Genomic DNA, 26192 nt, shown 5'->3' with positions numbered 1-26192 from the left:
TGCACTCAAAATGGAAAGGAAACGGAGAACCGAGAATAAGGAACCTGATTCCAAGACTTCTTTAATGGAAGCTCTGGAGCAGATGGGAGCCACAAGCATCTTTTTGCTCTAGGCTTGTCCAATTCATAATGGCAGCTTCTAGCATGACACCCCCATTCCCCCCACCCCCATTTCCAATAAAAAATGAGGATAAAAAAAATGAAATTAATTGGTGGAAATCTGGCCTCTATATCATAAGGCAAAAAAACCCCACTCTATCCTTCTGTGTTCCCTACAACATCTTGCAATCTACAGGTCCCCTTAAACTCTCCTTGTTTTATGAAGCAAAAATTACAGCAGAGGTTAGAAGCTTATCAGAAAAATGATGTGCAGTATGGAGTTGTTTGCAGCTCTGCTTGTACCTAAAGTTAAATATTTGCCATAGTTGGGAGTGATTTTAGCAGGAAACTGGCAGTGGTAGTAAAGCCCATTAAACTGTAAAAGCCCATCAATTGTAATGTCAAGGAACCAAAGGAAAACGAGTGCCAGCAACACTGACCATTTGTCTCTGTGTCCTGTAATTTTCCCTCTAAGTCCCCTAGTGCTTGGGGTATTTTGGCAAGTGGGTTGCATAAAAAGCAGGCGATAAGAAGCCAGTGCTAGCCCGAAGCTGAATTTCAGCTCTAGGCTAAAGCAGGAGGGGGAAGGCACGTGGGAAGAGCGTGAATGACCAAAATCCCGTGCCGCCTCTCTGCTTGCGCTCTTGGTTTGGGATGTTCGTTTCCATCTCAGGTGGGCGACGACTCTGGCTCAGGAATTCGGGCGCCCATCAGCAAAGCTTGTAATTCAGGGCCGAGCAGGAGCGATAGCCCTGACAGCCGGGGCAGGCTAAATCACCCTCTTTTCCCCCCCGCCGTCTCCAACAACCTCCGTGGACGGAGCTGGCACATATACAGGCGGAGGATTGGCTTTGCGCATAGAGGAGGCCTGTCTGCTGTAGCAGCCCCTCCAGCTGCCAGCCCCGCAGCAGCCATCAGGCTTGGACAAATTTGTGTCCCCAGCCCTCAAATCCCCTTCCCGAAGCCCAAGGGAGCGTCTGTCTCACCCCACTCTCACGTGATTTTTTTCCTTGGAGTCTGATGGGTCAAAAATGTGGCACATGCGCTGCTGAATTTAACGTCTGCAGTCACACAGCTAAATGCGGATGAGGGTAAGGAGTTCATTTGAGGCTCCCTGCTTTGGAATTAGGAGCAGAAAGCTCTTCCTGAGAGCCCAGGCACCGTCCTCCAGCTGCTGTCTCTGCATGGATGCATTACGGATTTAGCAGGCGCCGTTGTCTGCGGCTGCTGATCTCTCCTAATGAATAAAGCACCAGTGGCAAATTTTAATGCAGTTTTCAAAATATTAATGCTAGATAAATATTTGAAGAATCACAGACTTAAAATACATGTTAATTTGAAGCATAAATATTTTAAGCGTGCAGACTTCCCACTCCCGGCCCCGTTCTTGCCTCGCGCCCAGTTCAGTTTCTCCCCACTGCTCGGCGCAGTCATTCACGGCAATTCACCGCTGCGTAGCGGGGCTGGGAGAGAATCGACAGCGAGGATTTAACTCCTGCTGACTCCCCAAAACAGCTCACCCTCCTGGGTTCAGCAGTAAGTAGTGATCTCTTAGTTTAATGGGGAATTTGCCTGGCATTGTTTCTCTCTCCTCTCACTGTGCCTGCTTGCCTTACACAGCAAACCGCAGACCTGAGGCCCGTAGGGTCTCTTTGCAAACCACACCGAGCGCTGGGTAAGGTGCAAGTCAGACACAGAGCGGGAGGCAAAGGCTTTGGGTGCACGGCAGAGGATGGGGAACGCGCCACAGCTCTCCTTTTAGAGGTGATGATCTCACATTTACCTGAAAGTGCAAAGCTCCTTAGCTCTCCAACACCGGCATCTCCAAGAGGCTCTGGACGGGGAGCAGCTCCTCCGCAGAGGGCTGTCTCCAGCCAGATCATGCTGATTCACATCTTCAGCAACCTGGCGAGCTCTTCCAGGCCCTTGCCGGCCTCCCTCCGGTGTTCAAAGCCTGAGGAATCGGCGCTGCACCCCATAACTGCAAAGCCTCTCTGGCAGCCAGGCCTGGGATGACCTGAAGTGGACCCTCAAATACTGGGGACGTGTAGAAATTCTGGCCTCCTGCCTCAGTGTCTCCGTGCCTGGAAGGGCTTTAACGCCATCCCTCTGCCCTGCCAGGAGAGGCAGGCGTGCCTTTGCAAAACACACTTGGGCGTTTATAAAACAAGAAACACATAAACAAGAGGGAAAGTGTTTCCTTGCTTGGTTTTTCTTGGTTTCTGCTCACTCCTTTGCCATTCTCTCCCCGATGTGGAAGAAGCCAAGAGAGGAGGCGAGAAAGCAAAACGAGATGCCTCCCCTTCGTTCCCCTTTTGGTTCTCAGGTCCGCATCGCCGGCTTTTCGCTTGAGGGCTCAGGAATATTTTTAAGACAGGCAGAAAAGGACCCCCCCCCCCCCCGCCCCGCTGGACGGCCCCTCGCGGGGCGCTGCTCTACCGTCGCCCCGGGGTGCTGCGGGACCCCGGCCTGGCTGGCGGCGCCGGGGGCAGGCGAGGCGCCCGGCCCCCCGCCGCAGACCCCGCGCGCCTCCGCTAACCCGAGCGCCGGCCCGGGGGAAATCACTTAGCGTTTCAGAAAAGGAGCTCGCTACCCCACTCACAGGGAATAGTTGTTAGATTTCATGAAAGAACAACTTAGCCTTTACACACACCAGGCACCCACTGACCTTTTATTTTCTTATTAACTCTTTTTGCCCCCCCTACCGTTCCTGTATCAAACAACAACGTCTCAGGTTAAGCATAGCAAGATGAAATACTGAGGCACGGAGAAGTACATTAAATAGCTGCTTTGCAGGGCCGCTGGCACTGTCGCGTCGGCAGGAAGATGATGTATGATGCTCTTACTCACCCATGGGATGCAAAATGCAGTCCTGTGGTCAGCTTTACAGGCCCCGCTTGCAGTAATCCCTGTCTTCCTGCAGCAGCTAGCATTTTTTTTTTTGCCTGAGGAGAGAAGAGGAGCAAACGGGAAGAATCCGGGATCGAACCGCCAGCATTTTCAGGTTTTGTCCATGGAAATTATCCATCCGCGGGAGACTGTAGCATCAACAGACATTGCTGATCTCAGTGCTACCAACTCCCGAGAGATTTCCTGATACAGTGGACTGGATGATGCTGGATGCCCAGGATTTATCAGCACTTGCAGTGCAGAGTCACCGTTTTCATTCCAGAACCCCTCAGCCGTTCATAGTAGTTTATCTGCAACGGGGGAGAAGAATTTTCTGTTTCTTTATCTCTTTCAGACCTTCAAGACACCAATTCATTCTGCGAGCTAACACGGAAACAGGGTCAGATGGCTTCAGGGTGAAAAAGAGACAGCACAACCCAGCAAGCACTTTCCTATCCAGGTTTTACCGGGCAGATTAATGTGCACACTGGTGAGCGTTAGCGGGGCCAGCGTAGCTCTGACACCTTCGTGGGAGAGACCTGGTGATCAGCAAAACCCAGCGGCATGCCCCGGCTGGGACATGGGGCCAGCAGAACCAAACGCAAAGCTCAGACAGCAGCAGTGAGATCTGCAGGGACGTGTGGGTTTGTCTAGGGAAAACCAGTTCCACGGTGGGACTCAAATCTGATAAAAAGCCTGCTTAATCTATGGATCTTTCGCCTAGGTGATGAATAGCAACCTCAGCAAAAGCCTCTCCTCTAGTCAACCGCAAGGGCTTTAGAGAGCTAAACAGTAAAGATCAGGAAATTAAAGGAGAATAAATATTAATGAAAGGAGTGGAAAATTAATCATCGCTTTTCTAAACGATCCTACCATCACTTTGCTCATCTGTGCAGGCCTGCTGCACTTACCTCCCTTGCCACGCGCAGGCCCTGGCAGCCCCCGGGCAGGACCACACGCTCAGCGAGCTCACGCAGAGCCTCGGCTGGAGACGCAGCCGCCCCGCGAACAGCGCGAAACAAAAACTGCATGTGGCAAGGGGCAAAGAGGCAGCAAGCAGGAGGGAGCAGGAACTGCAAAAGCGAAAGGGTCATTGTACCCAGGTGGGATTCACAGCTGAGAGCCGGGGTCATTACGTAAAGGGACAGGGAGGGGGCCAGGCTGGGCCAAGTGGAAGAAATGAATCCAATTACAGGATGAAGGGCAAAGGGAGAGAAGGGACACGTTTGGTCTGGAGCAAATCCCTAGAAGGCTTTAAAGAAGGCGCAGCGGCGAGACGAGGACAGAAACAAGCTCCAGCGCAGGATGCCCAGCCGCCGCGGCGAGGAAGAGGGCATCCGAAACGAGGCGGTGGAGGGGTCCGTCTGGCGGCGAGAGCCTGGGCAGGGCAGCGAAGCGAGGGGCTCTGCCTGGCAGACCCGAAGCGCTGCCGGGAGATGGCTTTGCCAGGACCTGGAGCACCAAGGTGGCCATTCACAGTCTCAAATGGACATGGGAGCAAGGAGCCCCCAGCCAGGCGCTGGGGAACAGCCTTGCTGGAAAACAGCAAACAAACAAGTAAACCCCAAATTTCCTCAGCACTGTTTCCCAAAACATAAAAACCCAGCTGGACCTGTCACAGCAGTCTCCAGGTTTCCACTGAGAAAACAAGGGCAGTGCGCTAGAAACGAGGGGAAAAAAATGACCCAGTTATGACAAAATGAAACAGCATGTACAAAGCGTTGTTGCAGAGGGCTGCAAACATCCAAAATAAGGCGCTCAGGAACAACAGGGCTCAACTTCAAATGAGATTTACAAATTAAAAATAAAAGAGCTGGATTATTGTTATTTGCCTAAATCCCATTTTCTGACTGCTCAGCCGTCCTCAGAGCTGGCCCGCAGCGCTGGACACTGCAGATAGAAGTGACGGTGGTGCTGCGCTCTTCTATCCCTTTGGAGTTAAATGAAATGGCTTTTCTTTAGGTGCCTGGCTTCGCGGTAAGGCACCTGCCATTAGCAAGACAGGAAGATCTCACAGGAACAGCCAGCGTCTTCTCGCTGGCGTTGGCCAGCGCTCTCACCAGCGGCCGATCTGCTCCCGTACGCAGCCTTTAACGGCTAGAGAAACGTGCTCACGCTGCTCGATGCGCTGGGCTGGGCTGGCTGCTGGTCCTGCCCTGCTGGAGAGCTGGTGATACCATCTCGCAGACCTTCACGCTACGCTACAGCCCTAGTTTATCACTTAGTTAAAAGTGTTGACAGCACCACTGAGCGTGGCGCAGGTTGGCGGCTAAACTGGGATTGCTCAGCTCCTTAGCAAAAAATGGCCGGTCCCAATGATTTTTTATCTCTGCAAAGAAGTCATATGATGCCTATAGAGGTGCTACCTGGATCAGCAGCAGGAGGAAAAGCCTGGGCGGTGGCGGGGGCCTGCTCGCTTGTGAACGCTGCCTGCATGAGGCCGACGGTGGTGGCGTAGAGCTCTCCCTGCTTCCTGACTCCCTTCTGGTGCCAGTGCAGCCACCCCCTGCAAGGCTGAGCTCGGGGGAAGAGCCTAGAGAAGGAGCTGCAAAGGCCACCCCTGCAAGGAAAACTGGGGCTGGAGTTTCTCCCGGCCAAAGCTTGTGGGTGCAGCAGGTTTTGAGGGCTCTGAGCAAGGACCTACCTGCCGCATGGCGCATGGCAGGAGACAGGCCTTCTGTGTACTCTTTTTTGGGGGTGGGAAATGGCACAAAGAGCCCGTCTTTGCACCACCAGCCCCTCGTCCTGGATGGATGCAACCGTGCAAACCCAGAGGACCTGCAGGCAGCCAGTGCCGGCACGCAGCTCCCACCGGCAGAGGGCCCAGGCCACCACCTCGGCAGAGTTAATCCACACCAGGGGAGGAACGGCCCACCAAACCAAATTGTAAATACATCTGTGTCCTCCTTCTCCCTGTCACACATTTAAATCTATTTGATCCACTCTAATGGATTGATCTACAAGTTTGTGCACACACATCCTGCTTTGGCCGGGGCACTGACAGCGCCTCACCCATCACGACCTGTCAGTTCCACTCAGCCTCACCTCTGCCAGGAGCCGCTGGGAACGAATCCAATTACAGGATAAAGGGTTTTCTTCCCCTCCATATGGTCTCCACAACGCTCCAGCTTTATCTTGCCTTAACCCCTTTCCTGGCTAGGGAGCTCGCAAGGCCGGCGTAAGCGGCTCAGCGCACCGGCCACGCGTGGCTGCTATCCGATACAGGGAAGCAAGGTCTTCCCAGGGCAGCCTGGGGGTACCGGGAGGCAGGCGCGATATTCACACTTCCCTCTTTTTCTTCCTGCCTGCGAGGAAGGTCCAGAAGGGAGATTCAGGGTAACGTGTTACAAAGCCGGCCAAAGGCAGAAAAGCAAACTGCATCATTTTTCACTAAGCCTTGGCCCCTGGTAGTCAGCGTGGGAGTTAGGTGCCATGCATTAGTCCACCACGATAATTTAGGCAGAGATGGGAAGGTGCCAGACCCACAGCCAGATCTCATCTTTGGGGCTTCAAAACTGAGTTTCAGTGTCTGCACTGAGATTAGCCCACAGCAGCACACAGTTTCTTTTTGAGCTGAGGGAACCTAGATGAAGGGGGAAGCACTTGTCTGGGGTTTATTCAGGGACGGTGCTGGCAGGGCGCCCCTGTTCCTTTCACGATGGGATTTTATTGCTGCTGCTTTTGCATTTTGTTACACCTTGCTCTGCAACTGGCTCCCTATGCGCCCTTGGGCAAGTCTCTCAGTTCCCCGCGCCCAAAGAAGTGATGCTCAGCCGTGCCCTGCCTTGCACACGGGGATAGGCACAGCAAAGTGCTCCCAGCTCCCACCACCCCAGGGAGCCCAACTCTCCCAGCACACCTGCGTAGCCTGCTCTGTGCATCTCTTGAGCCCAGGGAATGCTCTATTGTCTCGGTTCAAGCTGCCACTGCTTGGTTACGGTTCAAGCTGCCACTGCTTGGTTATCATTATCATTTCTTGCTTTACACAGGACATGAAAGCTCAGACAAGCTCAGGGCTCCATCATGCAACATGCTGACAAACAATGAATAAACGACAATCTCATCTCAAAGAGCTTAGCAAAGCAGAAAATCCTGCAAGAGGAAAGAAAACCTTTTCTTTTCTTAAGGACAAACAAAAAGGAAAAGGGGATTGTTCCCTCACTCTCATTAAATGGGGCCTAGATTTTGCTATTGCCTTCTTTATCTTAGAGTCAGCACGGAAAACAATTGAGAGCTCTCTGGGAGACAGCCGGTAAAGTTTCCTTGCTAAGAGACACCAAATTAAAGCCATCACTTTCCATTTCTGTGACAGACACACAGAGGGAACTGAGGTTGCATTCAGGACACGTCCTGGAGGAACCAGCTATCCTCTCTGGTATCGTTTGCTTCTGCTGAGTTGATTTGAGGCCTCTAGCATTGCTCCGGCTGCTGCTGACCTGCCAGGAACTCTAAATCCATGTCAATGCCAGGCTCGGGGTATCTACTGAAATGCCAGCCTCCACCTGCGAGAGGAGAAAGCTGAGGCTGTGAGGACAACAGGGCAGGGACAGCCTGCTTGGAACGACAACGTGAGTTACGCTTACCTGCTTCGTGTTCAGCTCCCAACCAGAGGAAACGTCCTGGGCACTGCTCCAAGGTCGGGTGACTGTCCTCTTGGTCCAGGTGTCGGCAGTCCTCTATGTTAAAGGTTTCTGGGTACCAAGCATGAAGCCAAGGTTGCACCAAGCCTTAGCTGGAAGAGGAAGAGGAGAGGGCTTGCTTCGGCCAAGGAAAAATCCTCTGTGCAGAAAATACTGCTGATCCTTTCCCCCAGCCTTTCCCCCTACTGCTCCTTTCCCACTGAAAACAACTTTCATTTCTCCTGTTCTTTCCCAGTTATGCTTCATTTGTGCAACTCTTCAGGAGAAGAGGGAACACTACAAAGATGTGGCAGAAAGTTAGTCTCAATGGAAGAAACGCTGGAAGGTGAATTTTCGCCTTCCCATGAAATAATCATGTTCACAGACAAAACTCTGGAGAAACACATGAGCTTTCCCATGCCACTAGAACTGACAGTGAGGTCCAAATCTTTCGAAGTTGGACCGCTATGGTGAAATATTTTAGGGGAGCAGAGCTACTCTCTACCATGGCAGCTGGGAATAACATGCTAGGATTGAGATGCGCATCTGGACACGTCTGTTTACATGTATTAACTTTTCCTGTTTCTCCTCAGTACTGAACTAATTCTGTAAAAACATGTCCAAGTTTTGTACATTCAGAAGCCTGACTGTGATCAAGAGAGGCATGAAATACCTCCGGGCAAAGCTTTTTGAGAAGTAAGGCCATGGGAGTTCTCTTCACGAAATTCTTTCCCCCAAGGAAGAGCTTGCAGAGATCCTTGAAAAGACCTACATTGAGAATTTCGTGGCTGGTGATTTCACGAGCGCAGTAATTTCACAAAACATAAAGTGAGATACTTCTGAGTGGCACAGACATCCCTTAGGAAGTCCTTATCCCGAGGCACCTGAAGCTGGTATGACCCACTTACTCTTGCCATGTCCTAGTTCTGCTCCTCTCAGACCTGTGCAGATCAGTGGCTAGCGATCAGCATATCTTTCATCCTACCTCATGCCCCTTGGCCTTCTGCTCCTGCCCTCTAGCTCCAAGGCACTCCAGTTTTGCAAGAGACCTCGTTCCTCCAGCAAGACAACGTTGACTTTTTTCATCCACCTTGCCTTGGTGGAGGGCAGCTGTGGGAAAGAGGCTAACAGCTTACGGCATTAACAGATCAGGGCCATTAACGCCACCAGATGTCAGAGATTAATGGAAGAGCTTCACTAAGACGCCTTAGGCAGGTCTCCTGGAGAAGGCGTGCCCATGACCCGGAAGGGAGACTTGGGGAAAGAGCTTGGATGGGATGGGATGGAGCATTGGCACTCTGGGCTAGCACTCACCCTGCTGAGAAGGATTTTATGGTCTTGTGTGTGTTGGGATGGAGATCCCTCACCCCAAATTGTGCACTAAAAGACAGAGGGAAACTTCTGTCCTTCCTGCTTGCTCTCCCAGTGTGGCCACAGGCTGGTGCTAGCTTCTCCTACACCATCTCTGGAGGGGATTCAGGACAGGCAGCATCACTCAGGCTTTCCTTTTCCTCTCCAGGGTGCTCAGGCATTGCTTCTTGAGCAAAGCAGTTGCCAAAATGAGTGGCAATTTGTCAAGCTGGTTTTAGAGCTGTGGCTAAGGAACCTCCCTAAACCCTGCCAATCCTTGCAAAGCTGCGACCCGGATTGGTGTCCCACTTCCTGGGACGGGGAGGAGGCGCGTGGGTGGGAAACTCTCACCTTCGCTGCCTGCCAGCTTCCCAGAAGACAGAGACCCCCCCCCACCCCCAGTGTGGGGCTGGCTGGGCTACAGCCTCTGGCTGGGATCCAGATGGAGAGCCTGGCCTGGCCCAGATGGTGTGATGTGGTGTGATCCTCCAGAGAATCGACTGAGAGACCTGGATCCAGCACAGCCCTGGAGAGCAGAGGTGAATAAAACATACCCTTTAGACCAGGAGGGAGGCAAGGGCAGAGGAGGAAATTCAGTCCTTTGCACTCTAGCCCAGGGCACCTGATTCAGGGCATAATGTGGCTGAGATACCTGCCCAGAAAATGATGTGTTTATGGAGATTGCAGCCTTTGGGACAGGACGCAGCTCCCTATCCTGCCTTCGTACAGCAGCGGTCCTGGCTCATGTGAACAGAGCCTGGTTTTGCTCTGTGACTGGGACTCCGTTATCCAAACCAGATGCTGGACTGGGTGCCTCAACCACAGAGCAACTGAACAGCCAGAGCTACGACTCACAGACCCCCAGGACCCTGTGCCCGCCCTATCCACAGCGCTTGGTCCTCTCATCCCCAATGACCAGCTCAAGGCCGGTACGGCAGAGCTGGGCACCACACCACAACCTCCCCAGCTTGAGCCCAAAACACCCCCTCTGGGTCCTTGGGCCACCCAGGGACACACCGAAGGCTGCAATCACAATGGGGAGACCCGTTTCCCCCATCATTTGGCGAAAGTAGCCACTCTGCAACTCGCCACCTCACCTCCTGCCTTCACCCCCTCTTCCAAGGGGCTCCTCACCCCGTCCCTTCCTCCCCCCAACTCCTTAAACAATATTAAACACTTAATGGCAATTAATACGCTTTAATGCAGGTTTTGGGGCCAACTGGCTGCTTAGAGGGTGCTTAAACCATCAACCCCTCTCAATCCCGTTGCCCTTGTCATCCAAAGTTAGCCTAGCCCCTAATCCGGCCTCCCCCCGCGCTCCCTCGAGGAGGCCGAAGGGTATAAAACCTCCCTTGGCAGGTGGGCACCGCCAGCCCTCGACGCAGAGCGGGGACCGCGCACCACCCCCTCGTTCCTTCGGGATTTACCTCTGTCATTGTGTATTTGGTTTTTGGAACGAGGGTGGGGGGAGGGATTTTTTTTAATTGGGTATCTTTGAATATTGGAGGACTTTTTTTTTTTTGGTAAATTGGGGTTGAAACAAAATTAATTAAAAAAAGAATAAAGCAGAGCGTTTGATAAAAAACAAACAAAGCAAAGCAGCTGCCAAAATATCGGCAGGATGAATGGGACGGAAGGTATCAATTTTTACGTGCCTATGTCCAATAAGACAGGGGTGGTGCGAAGCCCCTTCGAGTACCCCCAGTATTACCTAGCCGAACCCTGGAAATACCGTGTTGTGTGTTGCTACATCTTCTTCCTCATCTCCACCGGGCTGCCCATCAACCTCCTCACCCTGCTTGTCACCTTCAAGCACAAGAAGCTGCGGCAGCCGCTCAACTACATCCTCGTCAACCTGGCGGTGGCCGACCTCTTCATGGCCTGCTTTGGCTTCACGGTCACCTTCTACACGGCCTGGAACGGCTACTTTGTCTTCGGCCCCGTTGGCTGCGCCGTGGAGGGCTTCTTCGCCACACTGGGAGGTAAGGGCTGCGGCACAGGGGCGCGCTCTTGGTGACAAGGCTTGGCAGCGGATCAGTTTATTCCCACAGGGCTTCGGGAGCCCAATTCCACTCTTTCCTCATGCCAACGGGATGAGTCCGGCGCTTGCGGTGTCCCTCCCGTAGGGAAAGCTGCAACCGTCCTCTTGCACCACGCAGAAACGGGCTGCAAGCTGCAGTGCTGGGTTGCTGCCTGGGGCAGAGATCACGGCGCCAGGCTTCCCTTCAGCTTGAAGATGGGGATAAAAAGAAAAAAGGGGGAACTCTTTAAGTTTGGACTTGACACGGAGAAGTGCTGATCTTGCGACCGGCAGGATAGCTGTAAAGCAGACAAAGAAGGGATCCTGGTCTCCAGGGTCAAACCTGGCTTCATCCAGCCCGCCTGCCTAGGGGCACAGACGGGGTCTCGCCTCAAGGCTGCAGGGCTGGCAGAGACCACGCCAGGTGCCCAAGATAAGAGCAGTAGCACGGAGGGGAAGGAGCCCAGCGGTAGGTTTGGACAGAGCTAGGCAAACCAGGCCCAGGCTTTGCAGCCGAAGCTCAGCTCTGACTCAGTTGCACCCAATTTGGCTGCCCCTTGTGAGCTTCCTTATTTCACTCCTCCAGGACGCGAGTGCTGCTAACGCTGCACCCTTCAGAAAGCCCCCTTGCAAAACAGGGAAAATTCATTTTGCACCCTGTGCCCACGCAGCCAGCCAGGCCCACACAACACCTCGTGATTTAGCTGACAACCGCTATCCCTTCCTTGCAGCAGAGTCACAACCAATGCAAGGACTTTTTTATTTTTTTTAAAGGGTGATTTCCTGCAATGACTCTTACCTGAAAAAGAGATGAATATTTTGCAAGGCCGAAGCAAGGCTGAGTTCCTTGACTCGAGCTAAGGATTGAGGAAGGGCTTGGTATCGGGGAGGGAGCAGAGCATCGTATGGGTCTGCCCCATTTCTGATCTAGGGAGCCTTCAAACAGAAAGGCGCTTCCAGCCCTGTGTGCTTTCAGACAATGTTATTTGGGCTTCCAATTTATTTATTTATTTTTTAATCTAGTAAAGAACAAGGAGGCTCCTGATCACAGGAAAGAAAGTTTGACGGGAGGCAGTCACCGTGCTAGCAGCAGGTCTCCAGTGAATCCTAGTGCAGGGTGTAGTTATCAGCTGATTATCACAGCTGGGGGCATTAGCACCAACTAAATGCTCCCAATCCCCTGAAGTTTAATTATCCCTTATAAATAAATGCACCCGCAGGCCCATTCACACAGCCTCCCCCGTACACCTCCTCCAGCTTATCCAGCAGCGGTGGAAGGCTCATGGAACACATTTAAAGGCATCAACAGGTTTGGATGCATCTGGCGTCTTTGCTGGAAACAGTGCTTCCTGGCGCCCAGGTGGCTTTCGCCCCATTGATTTTTAAATGATTTAAAAAATCACAATGTTTTCTTCCCGCTCCCCAGGGTCCGGCTGCAGCACAGACACTCCCCGCAGGAGTGACCTTTTGGGCGTTACGGACAGGAGATTCTCGGTTATCTAACAGGCAGATTCTCCCCGCTGCTCCTGTTCCACAAAGATGCCGGTTGTCCCTCACTGATCCTCCCACCCCTCGCTCTTTGCTGTGACCTCGAAAAGAAGACGAAGCTCAGAGACCTTACTGCCATTGTACACTGCCATCTCTCCTTCCCCTGCAGGCCAAGTTGCCCTGTGGTCCCTGGTTGTCCTGGCCATCGAGCGCTACATCGTTGTCTGCAAACCCATGGGAAACTTCCGCTTCTCCTCAAGCCACGCCATGATGGGCATCGCTTTTACCTGGGTAATGGCCTTTTCCTGTGCGGCTCCACCCCTCTTTGGCTGGTCCAGGTGAGTTGAAGGATGCTCCGCAGCAGCCCCAGCTGCCATGCAGACACCCCAACAGGACGGGAGGAGACACAGCCTGTCTCCTGCCATGAAACTCCCCAAGCTTCATCCGAGTGAGACTGGAAACACCACGTCTGTTGGTGTTATGGTGGCTCTGTGTCCCGTCAGGTCAAGGTAGCTCCAGGCTCGGTGTCCCCAGCTGCAATAATCCTCCACGCTCCCTTTACGTGCTGCAGAGAGAAAGAGGTGCTTCTGCAGACACAGTTCAACCCATCCTTGGGATCCACATCCATGAGAATCGTGGAGCCTCCTGGACCCTGCAGCCACCTTTGTCTGTACTCTCACCCTGACCAGCCCTCCAAGCTGCCCTCCTCCCAGCGCCGCAGAGGGGATCATCCTTCCAGGACCATGGGGCAATCTGGCTAGGAGGATTAGGCAGGGGCATGGACCCCCGCTGCTCTCTGCACTGCCCAGAGAGTAACAAAGGAGCCGCGGAGGCAGAGGGGATTTCTGTAATGCTGAGGCTCTGGCTCCCCAAGATCCTTCAGCAGAGTGGTCCTGTGGGGTTGTAGCAAGCCCCTACCAGCCTTTGGGCATGCCCAGGAGGTGGCTTTAGGGGCAGCAAGGTCCCCATGCCACCAGCTGGCGACAGCACAGCAAAACCCATGGCCACATAGTCCCACTCCAGCTTAGGATGGCGATCCCCGGCTGACAGCCATCCTCAGCTGTCAGGAGGAACTCCTGTGCTATGTCCCTCCAGGCCAAGGCCTCTGCTGTGCATCTCGGCCCCATGCAGCCGTGGGGACAAAGCCCTCCGGAGCTCAGACCAACCCCGCCAGTAGATCCCGTCCCTACACGGCATCCCTCTATCTGCAGAGGAAGAGAGCAGGTGGCTCCTGGCAGGCAACTGCTCAGCCATGTAGGAAGGAAATAAATAGCCTGTTCCCCGTGGGAGGAAGCAAGTGTCACAACAAACCCATGCACCCAAGCGCAACATGTCGGCACGGTGCGAGCAGCAAAGCGGGCCTTGCTCACTCGCTGCCTGCCCCAGCGCGAGCAGGCTGCCGCGAAGCCGGGAACAGCACCGAGGAGCCCTGGGGTTTTGGGGCACCCCAGGGGAGGGTGCAATGGACGTGTGCTGCTCTGGGAGCGTCTCCCAACCTCAGAGGATCCAGTTGCCCATTTTAACCCGCTGCTGTTGTCACCGAGGAAGGTCCTCACGAATGTCCTAATCTTTCTCCTTGGCAGATACATGCCGGAGGGGATGCAGTGTTCCTGCGGCCCTGACTACTACACCCACAACCCCGACTACCACAATGAGTCGTACGTCCTCTACATGTTCGTCATCCACTTCATCATCCCCGTTGTTGTCATCTTCTTTTCCTATGGGCGGCTCATTTGCAAAGTCCGAGAGGTAGCGTCCAGACGGGGACCAGGGGACGAAGGGGGATGGGGAGGGCTGCCTGGGCAGGAGAGGAGAGGCGATGTTGGGGCAAAGAGCTGCAGGGTCCCACTCACTGCCCCTGCCCATGCCCGCAGGCAGCTGCCCAGCAGCAGGAGTCAGCCACGACCCAGAAGGCGGAGAAGGAGGTGACACGGATGGTGATCCTCATGGTGCTGGGCTTCATGCTGGCCTGGACACCCTACGCCGTGGTTGCATTCTGGATCTTCACCAACAAGGGAGCCGACTTCACCGCCACGCTCATGTCAGTGCCTGCCTTCTTCTCCAAGAGCTCCTCCCTCTACAACCCCATCATCTATGTCCTCATGAACAAGCAGGTGAGATGCCCCAGCAGCGCAGCCCGACTTTCTCCCTCTGACCAGTGGCTCGGCTGGTCCCCAGCACAGCCCCCTGCACGGCCTTCCCCCTGCCTTCGGCTCAGCAGTGCTTTCAGTGTTGCAAGGGCACCTTGTTCCTCCCCAGGAGTGGTTGCCTCTCAGCACGACAGGGAGCTGCAAGCTGGAGGGCTGCCTGGTGTTCCCTGTTGCCCCTAGTGCCACCATTTTCTCTTTCTCTCCCTGTTCTAGTTCCGTAACTGCATGATCACCACGATCTGCTGTGGCAAGAACCCCTTTGGGGATGAAGAAGTCTCCTCCACTGTATCCCAGAGCAAGACTGAAGTTTCCTCCGTCTCCTCCAGCCAAGTATCACCTGCATAGACCAAGGACAGTTTGAAATGGGGTGCCTCTCCGAGCTCTGGGACCGAGACCTAGACACCCATGCACCCACAAACTCGTTTCACGCAATCACTCCCTTGCACACTGACACCCCTCCCCTGCCGGCCTGCCAGGCTGTGCTCTCCTGCCCGAGACCTAGCTGTGCAAATACTGCTGCCGCTTCCCCCTCCAGCGCCCGGGCAGCCCCGCGTGCAGCCCCCACACCCCGGGCACACTCGCGGGGGCACCCCTGCACCCGCTAGTGCAAACACGGCCAGAGCTCTTCCATATGGGCACCCGCTGTGGTTGCATCCCCAGGCACAAACGCTGTCCTGCCCCATGCGAGCCCTGGGGCACTTCTCCCCGAATCTGCATGCCAATACCCCGTGATAAAACCCGACCTGGGCTGCCAGTCTGCAGCCAGAGCAACATAGCAGAGGCTGCCTTTGCAAGGGGTTCCCTTTCCAGCACCTCTGATGCAGGAGGAAAAAAAAAAACCTCCTGTAAAGCACTGCCGACGTTGCACATGTGTGCGAACACCTTCCCCAGCGCACCCCCGGGTGCCGAGACGGGCACCTCCAGCGCTCACATCGCATTACAACGGCAGCAGCCGGTGGGAAAGCCCAAACCAGAGTATTTTCCTCCCTGCTCCTCCGAAACGCGCTCCCTGCTAGCATCCTCCTTTCTCTGGCGCTCAAAGGAGTATCTCGGAAGCGTTCATCCCTCATTTAAAAACTAGCCGTACAAACAAAGACGGCACCATCAAGAAAAGCCCCAAAAGTCTCAGAAGCACTAATCCACACCTGGAGCGTCTCTGCTGCCCCTTGCCAACGCCGGAGCCGGTCCTGCCAGAGCCGCGCGCCCTGCTCAAGGCACAGCCGAAGCCACTCGATACCCGTAGTCTTCATAAATCAATATAACAAATGGAGCTGCGGGCGGGCTTCGCTTTTAGCCCGACTCCCTGTATCCCCAAGACAACACTGTAGATATATTTTTGTCTTGGAACCTGTAAATATTTGCTCACGTACTTTGAAGTCTCTATCTTTTTTGGCCCTTTCCTCCTTCTCCTCCTCCCAAATCCAAGGCAGAGACCATCTTTCACCGGCCCGACATGCCCAGCCAGCCTTGGAGGGTGGGACCGCTACCTGAGCCCTTTCCTGTACATATTGTATAAATAAATAACACCGTGTCAGTGCAAGGACTCCTACAGTCGAGGAGCAGGGATTTAAAAATAAAAAATGAACACCAGCAGCACAGAGAGAGGGGGGGAATAAAAAAAAAAGATGCTTCAGTCCATTTACTTCTCTTGGCATCGCGCGCTCAGCCGACGGCCGGGACGAGCGCGGCCTGCCCGTCCCGCCGCGCGGTCCCGCGGCCCCGCCGGCAGCCTCGCGCGCTGCCCAGGCTCCCGCCAGCCGTTAGTTCGCAGCCTTTAATATTTAAACATCCTCACACGTAGCCTTAAATAAAGCAACCCTGCCTCAACGGAGAGCTTTTTGCAGAGTTCAAGTTCCCCTCCCGGCAGGGCACTTAAGCGTCAGCGCCGTTAAGCAATCGGCAGAGTCAGGGAAAAATTGTTCCCGGCGTCAGTGAATTTGTGATGGAGCCGGCGAGCGAGCAAGCCCCAGCGCAACCGCGGCCGGGGAGCTGGCCGGCGGCTCCTGCACCCGCCTCCTCCGCCCTCGGGCTTAAAACCGGGGGGATCCCAAGGCTTCGCCCCCCGAAGTAAGGGTGCAGGAATAGAAACCACCTCGGGGAGAGAAGGGGAAGAAGTGAAATAATGGGGGGGGGGGGGAAGAAGTGAAATAATGGGGGGGGAAAGAAATGAAATAATGGGGGGGGAAAGAAATGAAATAATGAGGGGGGAAAAGAAATGAAATAATGAGGGGGGGAAAAGAAATGAAATAATGAGGGGAAAGAGATGAAATAATGGGGGCAGGAAAAGAAATGAAATAATGGGCAGGAAAAGAAATGAAATAATGGGGGGGAGAAAGAGATGAAATAATGGGGGGGAGAAAGAGATGAAATAATGGGGGCAGGAAAAGAAATGAAATAATGGGGGCAGGAAAAGAAATAGGGGACTCCCTGTCTGCTCCAAACCCCCAAGGGAAAATTGGGCCCCCCCCCCGGGCCAAATTCGGGTGTCCGGGCTGGGGCCACCGAAGGAGCAGGTCTCGGTGCCACTCGCTGTCAATAATCCAGGATTATTCCCCCCGCACCGGCAGTTTCTCCCCTCCCGGTCTCCGGAGCCTCCTCTCCTTCGCCTGCCGGGACCGAGCACGTTTCCTTCGGCTTTTCGAGGCGAGGGGGAGGCGAAGGCCTGGAAGCGCCGCCGCTTTTTTAACAGCGAGCGATTAAAAAAATAAAAAGCAGCGTTCAAAGGCGGCCTCGCTGGCATCGCTTAACTCGCCCTATAGGTTGCCGAGCGCGATGCATCAGCACAACCCAGAGCTCCCGCCGCCCGCGAAGGGAGCGCGCCGCTAAGCTGCTGCACCCCCCCCCTTTTCCCCCTCCTTTTTTTTTTTTCTTTCTTTAAAAAATGCCATTATTACAGGCGAGGGCTGCTCAGCCTCTGCTGCATCGTTCAGGCGATGCTGGGAGAATTCACAACTGGGAAGCGGCCGCTGGAGAAGGCTGGCAACAGCCGGCCACCTCCAACAGGGCGACGGGGGGCTGGCGGGGGGCGAGCGGCAGGCGAGGGGGCGCCCGCGGCGCACGCTGCCCTCGGGGTCCCCCCGCCGCTTCGCCGGGTTTCCTGCGGGAGCGAAGGGGCGGACTCCCCGCGCCGCTCGCCAGATGCTCCCGGCGATGCCTTCTGGCCTCCAACATCTGCCCAAGCCCGAGCAGATGCTCGGCCAGATGTGGCCCGGCCACGACACCGCTGCTGCGCCGCGGCCGGATCCCGGACGAGCTCCCCGGCGTGGCTTTCGCCAGGTTTTCGGGGCAGAGCATCACCTCCCGCCCCGGGACCGCCCCGCTTTGCCCCTCTGCCCCGCGGTTCCCGGGGCCGGCTGGCAGCTGCGCTCCCGCACCACGAGCTGCAGCATCGCGCCTGCCCCTGCAGCCAGAAACGGGCAGGAAAAATATATAAAAAAAGAGGGAAATGCCCTCAGGAGAGGGGCATTTACCTGCTCGGCGCCTCCAGCCTGCTGCGAGCCGCGGGTGGGTGGGCGTCCGGCCACGCCAGAGCCGCGGGGAGCTGCTGCGGATGCCCACGATGCCAACGGCAGCTGCTCTATCCGCAGTCGCGGCTGCCGGACCCCCGTCCCGCGGCGCTGGCTCCGACGGCTGGGTGACGGACGTCCCACCCCGCACAGCTACCCCGGAGGCAGCCACTCTTTCCCAAGGGGGTCCTAAAAAAAGTGAAGTTTGGCACAGGCAGGGAAGAGGGCATCCGAGTAATCTGCAACCAGAAGATAAATGCTCATCAAGCCTCATCGATTCGATCTTTCGGTGGCAGAAAACATTTCACAGAAGGGGGCTTTTTTGTTTTTCCTGCCTTGTTTTAAACGTTGCGTTGGAGGTGTGAAGTCATAATTTTCTTCCAACCGCCTGCCAGGCCGTGCTCCCCTCGTTTTTCAAATCCAGGCACTTTTAAAGATGTTCTTTATCGATCTGATGCTTATTTATATGCAAACAATAGGAGAAGAGGGTTAGTTCAGTTATTAAATTTAAAGAGCTGACAAAAGCAACCCAAAGATATATTGCTTAATCGGAGATTAAAAGGGAAGTGGCAGGAGCACAGGTTTCCGATCCAGCGCTTCGGATTTTGTTTTGTGTCCGTATAAGTGCGTATCTACGTGTTCTTACCACTCAGATGGCAACATAATAAAACGATATAATCACGTGCATTTGCCAAAGGGTTTTTATCGCTAATTGCTTTTGCGGCAGCTCGCCCAGTGTTAATTCAGAAGGGTTTCGGGCAGCGCCGGGGTCCGCAAGCGCCTCTGGGAGAGACGGGCTCCCGGGCTCAGCCCCAGCTGCAGCCAGACCGGTCCTTACCCGGCCATAGAAACGGGGCGACAGGTATCACCCCGGTGAGGGCACCGGCCGACGCTCGCCCAGGGGTGGAGAAGGGTCCCGGCTGGTCCTCCAGGAGCGCGCCGGCGGCTACGAGGTGCGGCGGTGGGCAGACCTTGGGAGGAAGGGGAGAAAGAAAAAAAAAAAACCCAACATCTTGGAGCTCAGCTGCGGAAACTGAAGAAAACATCAGGCTGGATCAGGAGCAACCTCAGCGCATTTGAAATCACGGTGCTTTGCTACTCCAAGTCGTTCCTAACCTCGTGCAAAGCCTCGGCCCCTTCTTGGCTCCAGCTTTCACGTGCCGCCGCCGAAGCCCGCGAGCGGCGCAGGCCTCGAGGAGCGGCGCAGGACTCGGCCGCCGCCGTCGCAGCCTGCTGCCGCTGGCGCTGGCCCGTCCCTGCTCCCCTCGGTTTGCAAGGACAGACAAACGGGAACCGGATTTCAAGACGCTTTAGCTTGTTTTCACGCGGTCAAGCTTTAATTCATCTTCATTACGTTTCCTTTTCACTACAGCTCCTCCTACTACAAGCACAAGATTTCCAACGACAATTATTTGTTCTTTAAAATTCTGATGAGCTTCACATACAGATTTGATCTAGAAAAGGCAGACTAGATTGGGGTATTTATTGAGTAACCATTTGGTTACTTAACCTGTCAGTACCTGGGGTTGGAAATACATTTTTGTAGCCCTGGGACAACCCAGGTCTTTCCCATACATGAAATCCCCATATGCACGAGCATTGATTGAGGAACTGGCAGATCTCCAAACCCATCGCCAAGCTCCCACCCTTGCAAGTCATTTGAGGGTTATTTCTTTTTCACTTTGCCATTAATCCATAGGTATTTTCAGGCACTACTTGCTTGCAAAGAGCAAGGATCGTTCCAGTATCATTCATTCAGGATGGATAATCACACACAGGGCAGGATACTGGCACCTTCACCAGCACCATGGGCTTGAGATTGCTCAACCCAGCCAGCCCTCAGCTGCTACCACCTAAATTCATGTGCAAATGGATAAAGAAGCTAGACCTAGACCAGGAAACTAAGCTAGAATTGGAAACTCGGGCCCAAAGGGCATTTCAGCGTCTCTCATCCATGCTGCAGCTGGGATTGCTGCTCCTTACCCAAGTATTGTCGTCATCTGCCTTAAGAAAACTGCAGTTAATTGGCTCAATTCATTCTAAATCAGTTATCGTTTGTGTAAACGGCAGCCGGGGGAAAAGCAGCTCGTGGTTAGTAACATCGAGACCTCGTCGCTGATGAGGGCAATCTCTGCAACGGCCCGTTCTTTGGTCCATGCCTCCTTGCCCCAAGCCCCGCTGCTTTTCCAGCCTGGGGTTTATTCTGCAGTTTGCCGCTTGGCAAATCTCTCCAGCCCTCCTCGTCCCACTGAGCCCTGGTATTTCGGGGCCACCGTGCCGTGCTTGCTCCGAGGCAGCATCCCTGCTCCATCACCGGCCTGCAGCGCTGCCCCGGCTGCGTTACAGCGACGGTTCCTGTGCAGGACGGGGACGAGGGCCGGCTCCCGGGGTGCTCGCGCAGCCGCCGGCCTCGCGCGGGTCACTGGCAGCCCCAGGGAAACCCGCGCAACGGGGACAGGCGAGCAAACAGCAGCCGGCAGCCCCTTGCTCGGTGATGGATAGCCCTTCGCTGAGAGCGCAGGTACCAATTTGCTGACCGCTTGCCGAGCGGCTCAGCCACTGTTCAGCCTGTCACAGCTACAAATCACCCCCGGGAGCTTATCCGGCTCGGAGAAGCAAAGACGTGGGCTGCGTTTCCCCATTCAGGAGGCTACATGAATACCCACGTCGGTGCCGTTTCCCGACGCGGACGTTTCCCAGCCTGTGCAGAGACCCTCCGAATCCATCACTGCTGCCTGCGTCGCCTTAGCAGCAGTAATAAGATTCAAAAATAAGCAGCTCCTTACTTTTATGAGTGAACGGCCCTGGAAGGATGATTCAGGCAGCAGTCAATTCCCAGCAAGAAAGTGTCAGCAAAAACCCAGCCTCTTTCATGTAGGTGGATAACTGCAAATAAAAGTAGGGAATTATTAGCACTTAATACTTATCATACTTAGAGGGTTTTTTTCCTCCTTAACACTCCCTAGTGCTTTTCTCCAGGAGATGCCGAGCACTTTAAACAACCGATCAGGGGACCTCGAGGCGCTTCCTTGCAAAGGGCAGACGCGCGCCCGTGCGGCGCCGACTCCGGGCTCAGAAACCCGGGTTTCAAGCCCGGATCCGTTACAAATTTCTCATAAGGAGGCAGACGCCTGGGCCGCGAAGCCGGGCACCGCTGTGACAGTCAGGACCCCACGGGACCGCCCGGGGGACCCTTGCCCCACGGCGGCCTGCCCGGTTAATGCCCGGCGAGCCGGCAGGAGCTGTCACATCTGCTTTTCTCCGAAGCGGTGCAAGGAAGGGGCAAGGCCGGCGCTGACCGCAGCTTTACGCCGCTTCGGTGCAGCCCTTCGCCTGCCCCGGCTGCCGCAGCTGGTTTTCCGCTCTTACCATCACTCGGCCGCTCTCTCCCCAGGGTTTCAGGGCTGCGCGAGGACCTTCCAGCAGCTTTGGTTTCTAGCAGCGGAGCCCGGCGGCGATGCAGAGAAAAGGCGGCAGCCGCCACGGGGAGGCTCTGCCATGAGCCCGGGGCAGCTCGAGCCGCGCACCCGCCTCCTCCGGGCTCCTTCCTTCCCCCTTATCAGCGCTACCTGTATTTTTCTTGTTCGCCAGGCTGACGAACGGGCAGAAAACAGACTTCTGGCTAGTTCTTGTGCGAGCTGCCCGCTCCTCCTCTCCCCTCGGTGATGACCGAGGGCCGAAGGAGCCGGAGTAGCATATCAATTTGCTCGTGCCGGTAATAAATACCTCCATTACTGCGCCGTTTCTCCCAGCTCGCTGCTGCAGGCTCCTTCCCTCGCTCGACGGCTTGCTGCCGCCGGGCAGACGCGATAAACTGAAATTCTCATTTCTATGGGGAAGAAACGGTGGGGCTGAAGCAGACCGGCTGCAGCAACGGCCCCGGGGCAGGGCCGGAGCCTCCCCGCGCCCGGCGACGGTGCTCGGGCCGGGGGGAACTCCTGGCGCAGGGACTTGGCGCTGCGACGTGGGGAGCCCAGCGACTGAACGCGTGAAGGAAAGCGGGGTCAGGCCTTGTCTGACTGCGGGGCAGCGGCTCTCGTCCTCTCTCCGCACAGCCGGCAGCAGGCGCAGGAGAGGACCCAGGGCAGCGCAGGGGACGTGACGGGCATCTCCACCCAGGGGCGGACGTGCCCGGTTGCAAAACCCGCTTGGCTGCAAAACCCTCTGCCAGGTTCATTAGACGGGGAACTATTAACTCTCCATTTCGGGGGAAAGAGATGACCTCAGGCTCCTATTTACCTACACGGGAAGAACGTTGCTGCAATCATCTCATGAATTTTCCAGCTGATGAGCACGGGGCTAAGAGAGACGTTGGGCCAAGCATGACTCCAGTGCAAATGCAACGCTCGCCAGGGTTTGGGCTGGTTCCTGGCCAAGGCTCGACGGGAGGGAATGACGCCCAAAACAGCTTTCAGAGATGCACATTTGGGCACGCCGGTAGACCGCTCCGGGCCGAGCTGGTGGCTTCATCTCCCACGTGCCTCAGGGTGGCCCCGTGTCTAGTACAAGACGGGAGCGAGGACGAACGACCCTGTAACTAACATGCTTAAAATCTCATTGAGACGGGGCAGGCGGAGCAGAAAGGTTTGATCGCAGCAGGAAAGCCGTCACAGAAATGGTTTGCATTTTATAGCCAGCAGCAAAAGCAGCCTCCCAAGGCGGTCTCCTTGCCGCTCGGGAGCAGGAATGATACAGGTGTCTTCTGTTGGAAAACTGCTGATGGCAACGAAAACCACAACGTATTGGGAAAGATGAAACACTAAATGAATTCAAATGTTGCAGGGGCAGCTGCCACCCCTGTCAAAAGCTCCCAGCACGAGGAGAAACCAGGGGAGCCAAAGGAAAAGGCCTTATTGAGTAAAGGGCTGCAAAGGGAGACCTTACACCACGTGGAGAGCTTGGCCTGCTCCTCGTTTCAGAGGGAGCATCCTGCAAACGAGCCACGAGGCTGGGAGCTGGCGAATGCAGCCAGCACCTCACTCTGCTCCCAGACCTTCCCCCAAGTTTTGGGAATGCCCAAGCGCCAAGGCTCATTTTTTCAAAATAAGAAAACTCACCCTGGCTACCAAATCCTTTTGCCACGCATTTAGGCAGTTTTCCCTTGTGGAAGCACCAGAGCAGGATGGCGGAGACCCAGCTCCATCCTGGGCGCTGCCTTAGAAAACGGGGTAAAAGCAGCCGAAGCGGCAAGTGCCCGAGTGCTCGCTCACGAGAGGGCATCGCCCCGGGGAGCGCGAGCCCACGCGCGGTCCCTGCGTCGCGGGGCGGCAGAGGAGGACTTTCGCCGAGGGCTGCTCAGGGCCGAGCTCTGCAGCTCCCGGGCCCGCTCGGCTCTTGGAGATCGATACGTTTTCTCATCGCTGCTGCTGCTCCGCGCGTCAGCCGAGTCGAACGCATCTGAAAAGTGCAAACAGGCGATGGGGTTTCTTTTGCTCGCTCTTTGCTTCCCTGCCAGTATCTCCTTTGCCTGCATCCTCCTGGAAGAGGGCGCAGGAGAGCACCCTTCTCCGTCACCCCGGCTCGCGGGTCGTGCACCCAGCCGCCCCGAGGGGCCGAGTAACCCAGCAGGCAGCATCTCCGGCCCCCCTCCCCTCCCCGGGGCGCCGCATCCTGCTGCCGCCCGCCCGCAGCCCCCGGGGGCTCCGCGCTGCTGCACGGAGGGAGCCCTCGTGCCTGGATTGACACTGGCGATTTGCAAAGCCTGGAGGAAAAAAAAAAAAAAAAAACCTTTAAAAGGTGTTTTAGGGGGTGGCAGCCACCCAATTTCCTCGGTTGCCTGCACTTGGTGCGTCTCAACCATTTCCTGGAGTCTATTTAACTTCTAAATTTAACAAGCTCCTAAACAAGTAATAGCACCAAGTGGCAGCACCTGGCTCCCAACCTGCAAGTGGCATTTCAGAAGCCAGGCCGCCTTCAACACGAGCACTGGGAAATTTCTCAAACGTCTCTTTGATTTATGGCTCTAGTTAATTCTCCAGGAGGCCCGCGAGCTGCCCTGAGCGCATGAAATCTCACAGGGATAAATAATTTAACAGGAGGTTAAATATTCTTTAAGGTCTAGAGAACATCAGCAGGAGCACAGATTTCAGGGATAACAGAAAATTACAAATTGAGCGCAGGAACGGAGCAGGGAGAAAGTCCTAACCAGGCACCCCGGTCGCTCGGCAGCTTCGGAGCGGCACTGGGACACCGTCGGCAGGATTGCTGAGCCGACGCCGCGGGAGCCGGCTCATCCCGGCGGGCAGAGGGGGCAGAGCAAGAACAGATGTGCCGAGGGGCAGCCCCCTGCCAGATGTGCGATGCAGATGTTTGGCTCGGGCCACCCGGCCTGTGCCGAAACACTGAACGAAACGGGAACAAGGAGCGGGGGGGGACGGGGAGAGGCGAGCATCCGCCAGGGCACCAGAGGGAGGGGGAACGGCGAGGAGAGCCAAGAAACCAGAAGGCAAAACCTCATCGAAACCTCGGTGCCGGGGCAGCCCCGAGCCCCGCGCCGGGCGGCCTCCCATCCCCGCCGGCTGCCGGCGAGCCCAGGAGAGGTAGATGGCAGCAAAGCCTATTTCTTGCGGCAGCCGGGATGCGACAGCCCCGGTCCCGGCTCCCGCTCGCCAGACAGGCGCAGTCTGGCCACGCCGGCTGGTTTCGCTGGCTGCGGCGGCCCCGAACGCCGCGCCGAGGTTTAGAAATCGTGGACCGAGGGGGCTTTAGCCACGGCCTGGCCCCCGGAGGCCCGCGGGCAGCAAGGCGGGCGCTGCTTTTGCTCGGCACGCTGCTAGCGGCTTCGGGGAGAGCCAGAGAGCTCCTTCGGGGCTGCCAGGCAGGAGACGGGGCTGGCGGCGGTTCGCCAGCCTCGGAGAGCAGCTTGGCAGCATCCCAAGCCCAAGGATCGCTTATTAAATTTTGAGCAAAGCGCAGGGATTAACAGATATAACCCCGGCGCTGCTGCCACTTTTTTTTTTTTCCCGCCTAGGCCAGCCCGGCGCGAGCGCTGCCGGTGGCTGCTGGAGCCCGCGGGACCGGGAAGCGACGGGACAGATTTGCCGCCCCAGCGGTTCCCGCGTCGTAGCCTGGGGGCTGCTGGCGAAGGCCGAGCCCGAGGGGCCCGTCCTGGGCACGGGGAGCCCGGCGCCTTGGGCCCCCTCCCAAGGAGCCGGCAGCCTTTGCTCCTCTGCACGCCTCCTTTCTCCAGCTTTCTCCCCTTAAACGTGACTCAAGAGTTTAGGATGGATCTTAATTTCTACCCGGTTAGGATGCTTCAAGCAAATTAGCAGGTCGAGCGTATTTAAAATGCCTCTGCGTCTCGCGCTTGGCTCCGCGCCACCCTTTCGTCCCGTGCCCGACGTCCAGCCCCCCGTCGCCCCTCATCCCCGTCGGGCGGAGGCGACGGGTCGTCCCTGGGCGTCCCCAGAAAGGTCTCCCAGCCACGCGTCACCACCCCAGACCCAGGTTTCTGCAGAGCTGCCGGGCCGCAAGAAGGAAGGAAGGAAGGGAGGAGGTTCGTTCCCCAGCCCGGATCGCTGCCCGGGGGTCCGTGTCCCCTCGGGTCCCGCGGGGAACGTGCCGGTCGCGGTCTGCAGGGCAGGGGAGCCGGCACAGTCCCTGGCCCACGAGGGTTTGTCGTCACTGCCCCTGAGAGACGAGTAATGAATAATTCGCTGCCGCCTTTTGCTTTATGAAGTACTCATTGCACTGGAGCTTCCCAGGGTAATTAACTCTCCTACCGGCCCCACGTAACGCGGCCCGGCCACAATCCATCTTCGCCACCTCGTTAGCAGGCTCCCCCACGCCGCTTTAATAAATTAGCGGCGAATAAGCACACAAGCGAAAGGTGGCCTCCGCGCCGGCGAGCCCCAAGGGACGCAGCCACCGCGTCCCTGGGAGGAGCGGGCTGCTCCGGCGCTCCCGGAGCCGCGCGAGGAGAGACACGACGGGACCAGGGAAGCGGGTGGGATGCCTCGGCCCCGCGTCCCCCCAGTCACTCGTGCACCCGCCAGCTCCAGCCTCAGCGCGGCGCCGGCAGGCGAGCCCGCTGCAAGGTGACGCAGCGGACCGGAGCAGGGCGCTCGCCCCTT

General features: G+C 56.1%; 1 protein-coding gene and 1 long non-coding RNA gene across 3 annotated transcripts; one reads left to right on the top strand and one right to left on the bottom strand.

Moving 5' to 3' along the window:
• Nucleotides 1–2678: 2678 nt before the first annotated feature.
• On the bottom strand, nt 2679–10896 carry LOC138062132 (uncharacterized). The gene is made up of 3 exons (XR_011136215.1): nt 10689–10896; nt 7571–9482; nt 2679–3298 (listed from the first exon to the last, which is right to left on the bottom strand). It is a non-coding gene; the product is annotated as an uncharacterized lncRNA (long non-coding RNA).
• Nucleotides 9414–16215, top strand: LOC104142095 (green-sensitive opsin). 2 transcript variants are annotated; one of them, XM_009671829.2, is made up of 6 exons: nt 9414–9495; nt 10770–10938; nt 12634–12802; nt 14048–14213; nt 14339–14578; nt 14828–16215. In XM_009671829.2, exons 1-6 carry the CDS (start codon nt 9430–9432, stop codon nt 14957–14959), a joined length of 942 nt encoding a protein of 313 aa, XP_009670124.1. In that variant the 5' UTR covers nt 9414–9429; the 3' UTR covers nt 14960–16215. The 2 variants fall into 2 exon arrangements, with proteins under 2 accessions (XP_009670124.1, XP_009670123.1); XM_009671828.2 differs by lacking the exon at nt 9414–9495 and having other exon boundaries at nt 10578–10938.
• Nucleotides 16216–26192: the final 9977 nt, after the last annotated feature.

The sequence above is a fragment of the Struthio camelus genome, chromosome 24, assembly GCF_040807025.1.
Source record: "Struthio camelus isolate bStrCam1 chromosome 24, bStrCam1.hap1, whole genome shotgun sequence".
Classification (NCBI taxonomy): domain Eukaryota; kingdom Metazoa; phylum Chordata; class Aves; order Struthioniformes; family Struthionidae; genus Struthio; species Struthio camelus.
This window is presented reverse-complemented; position numbering and strand designations above follow the sequence as displayed.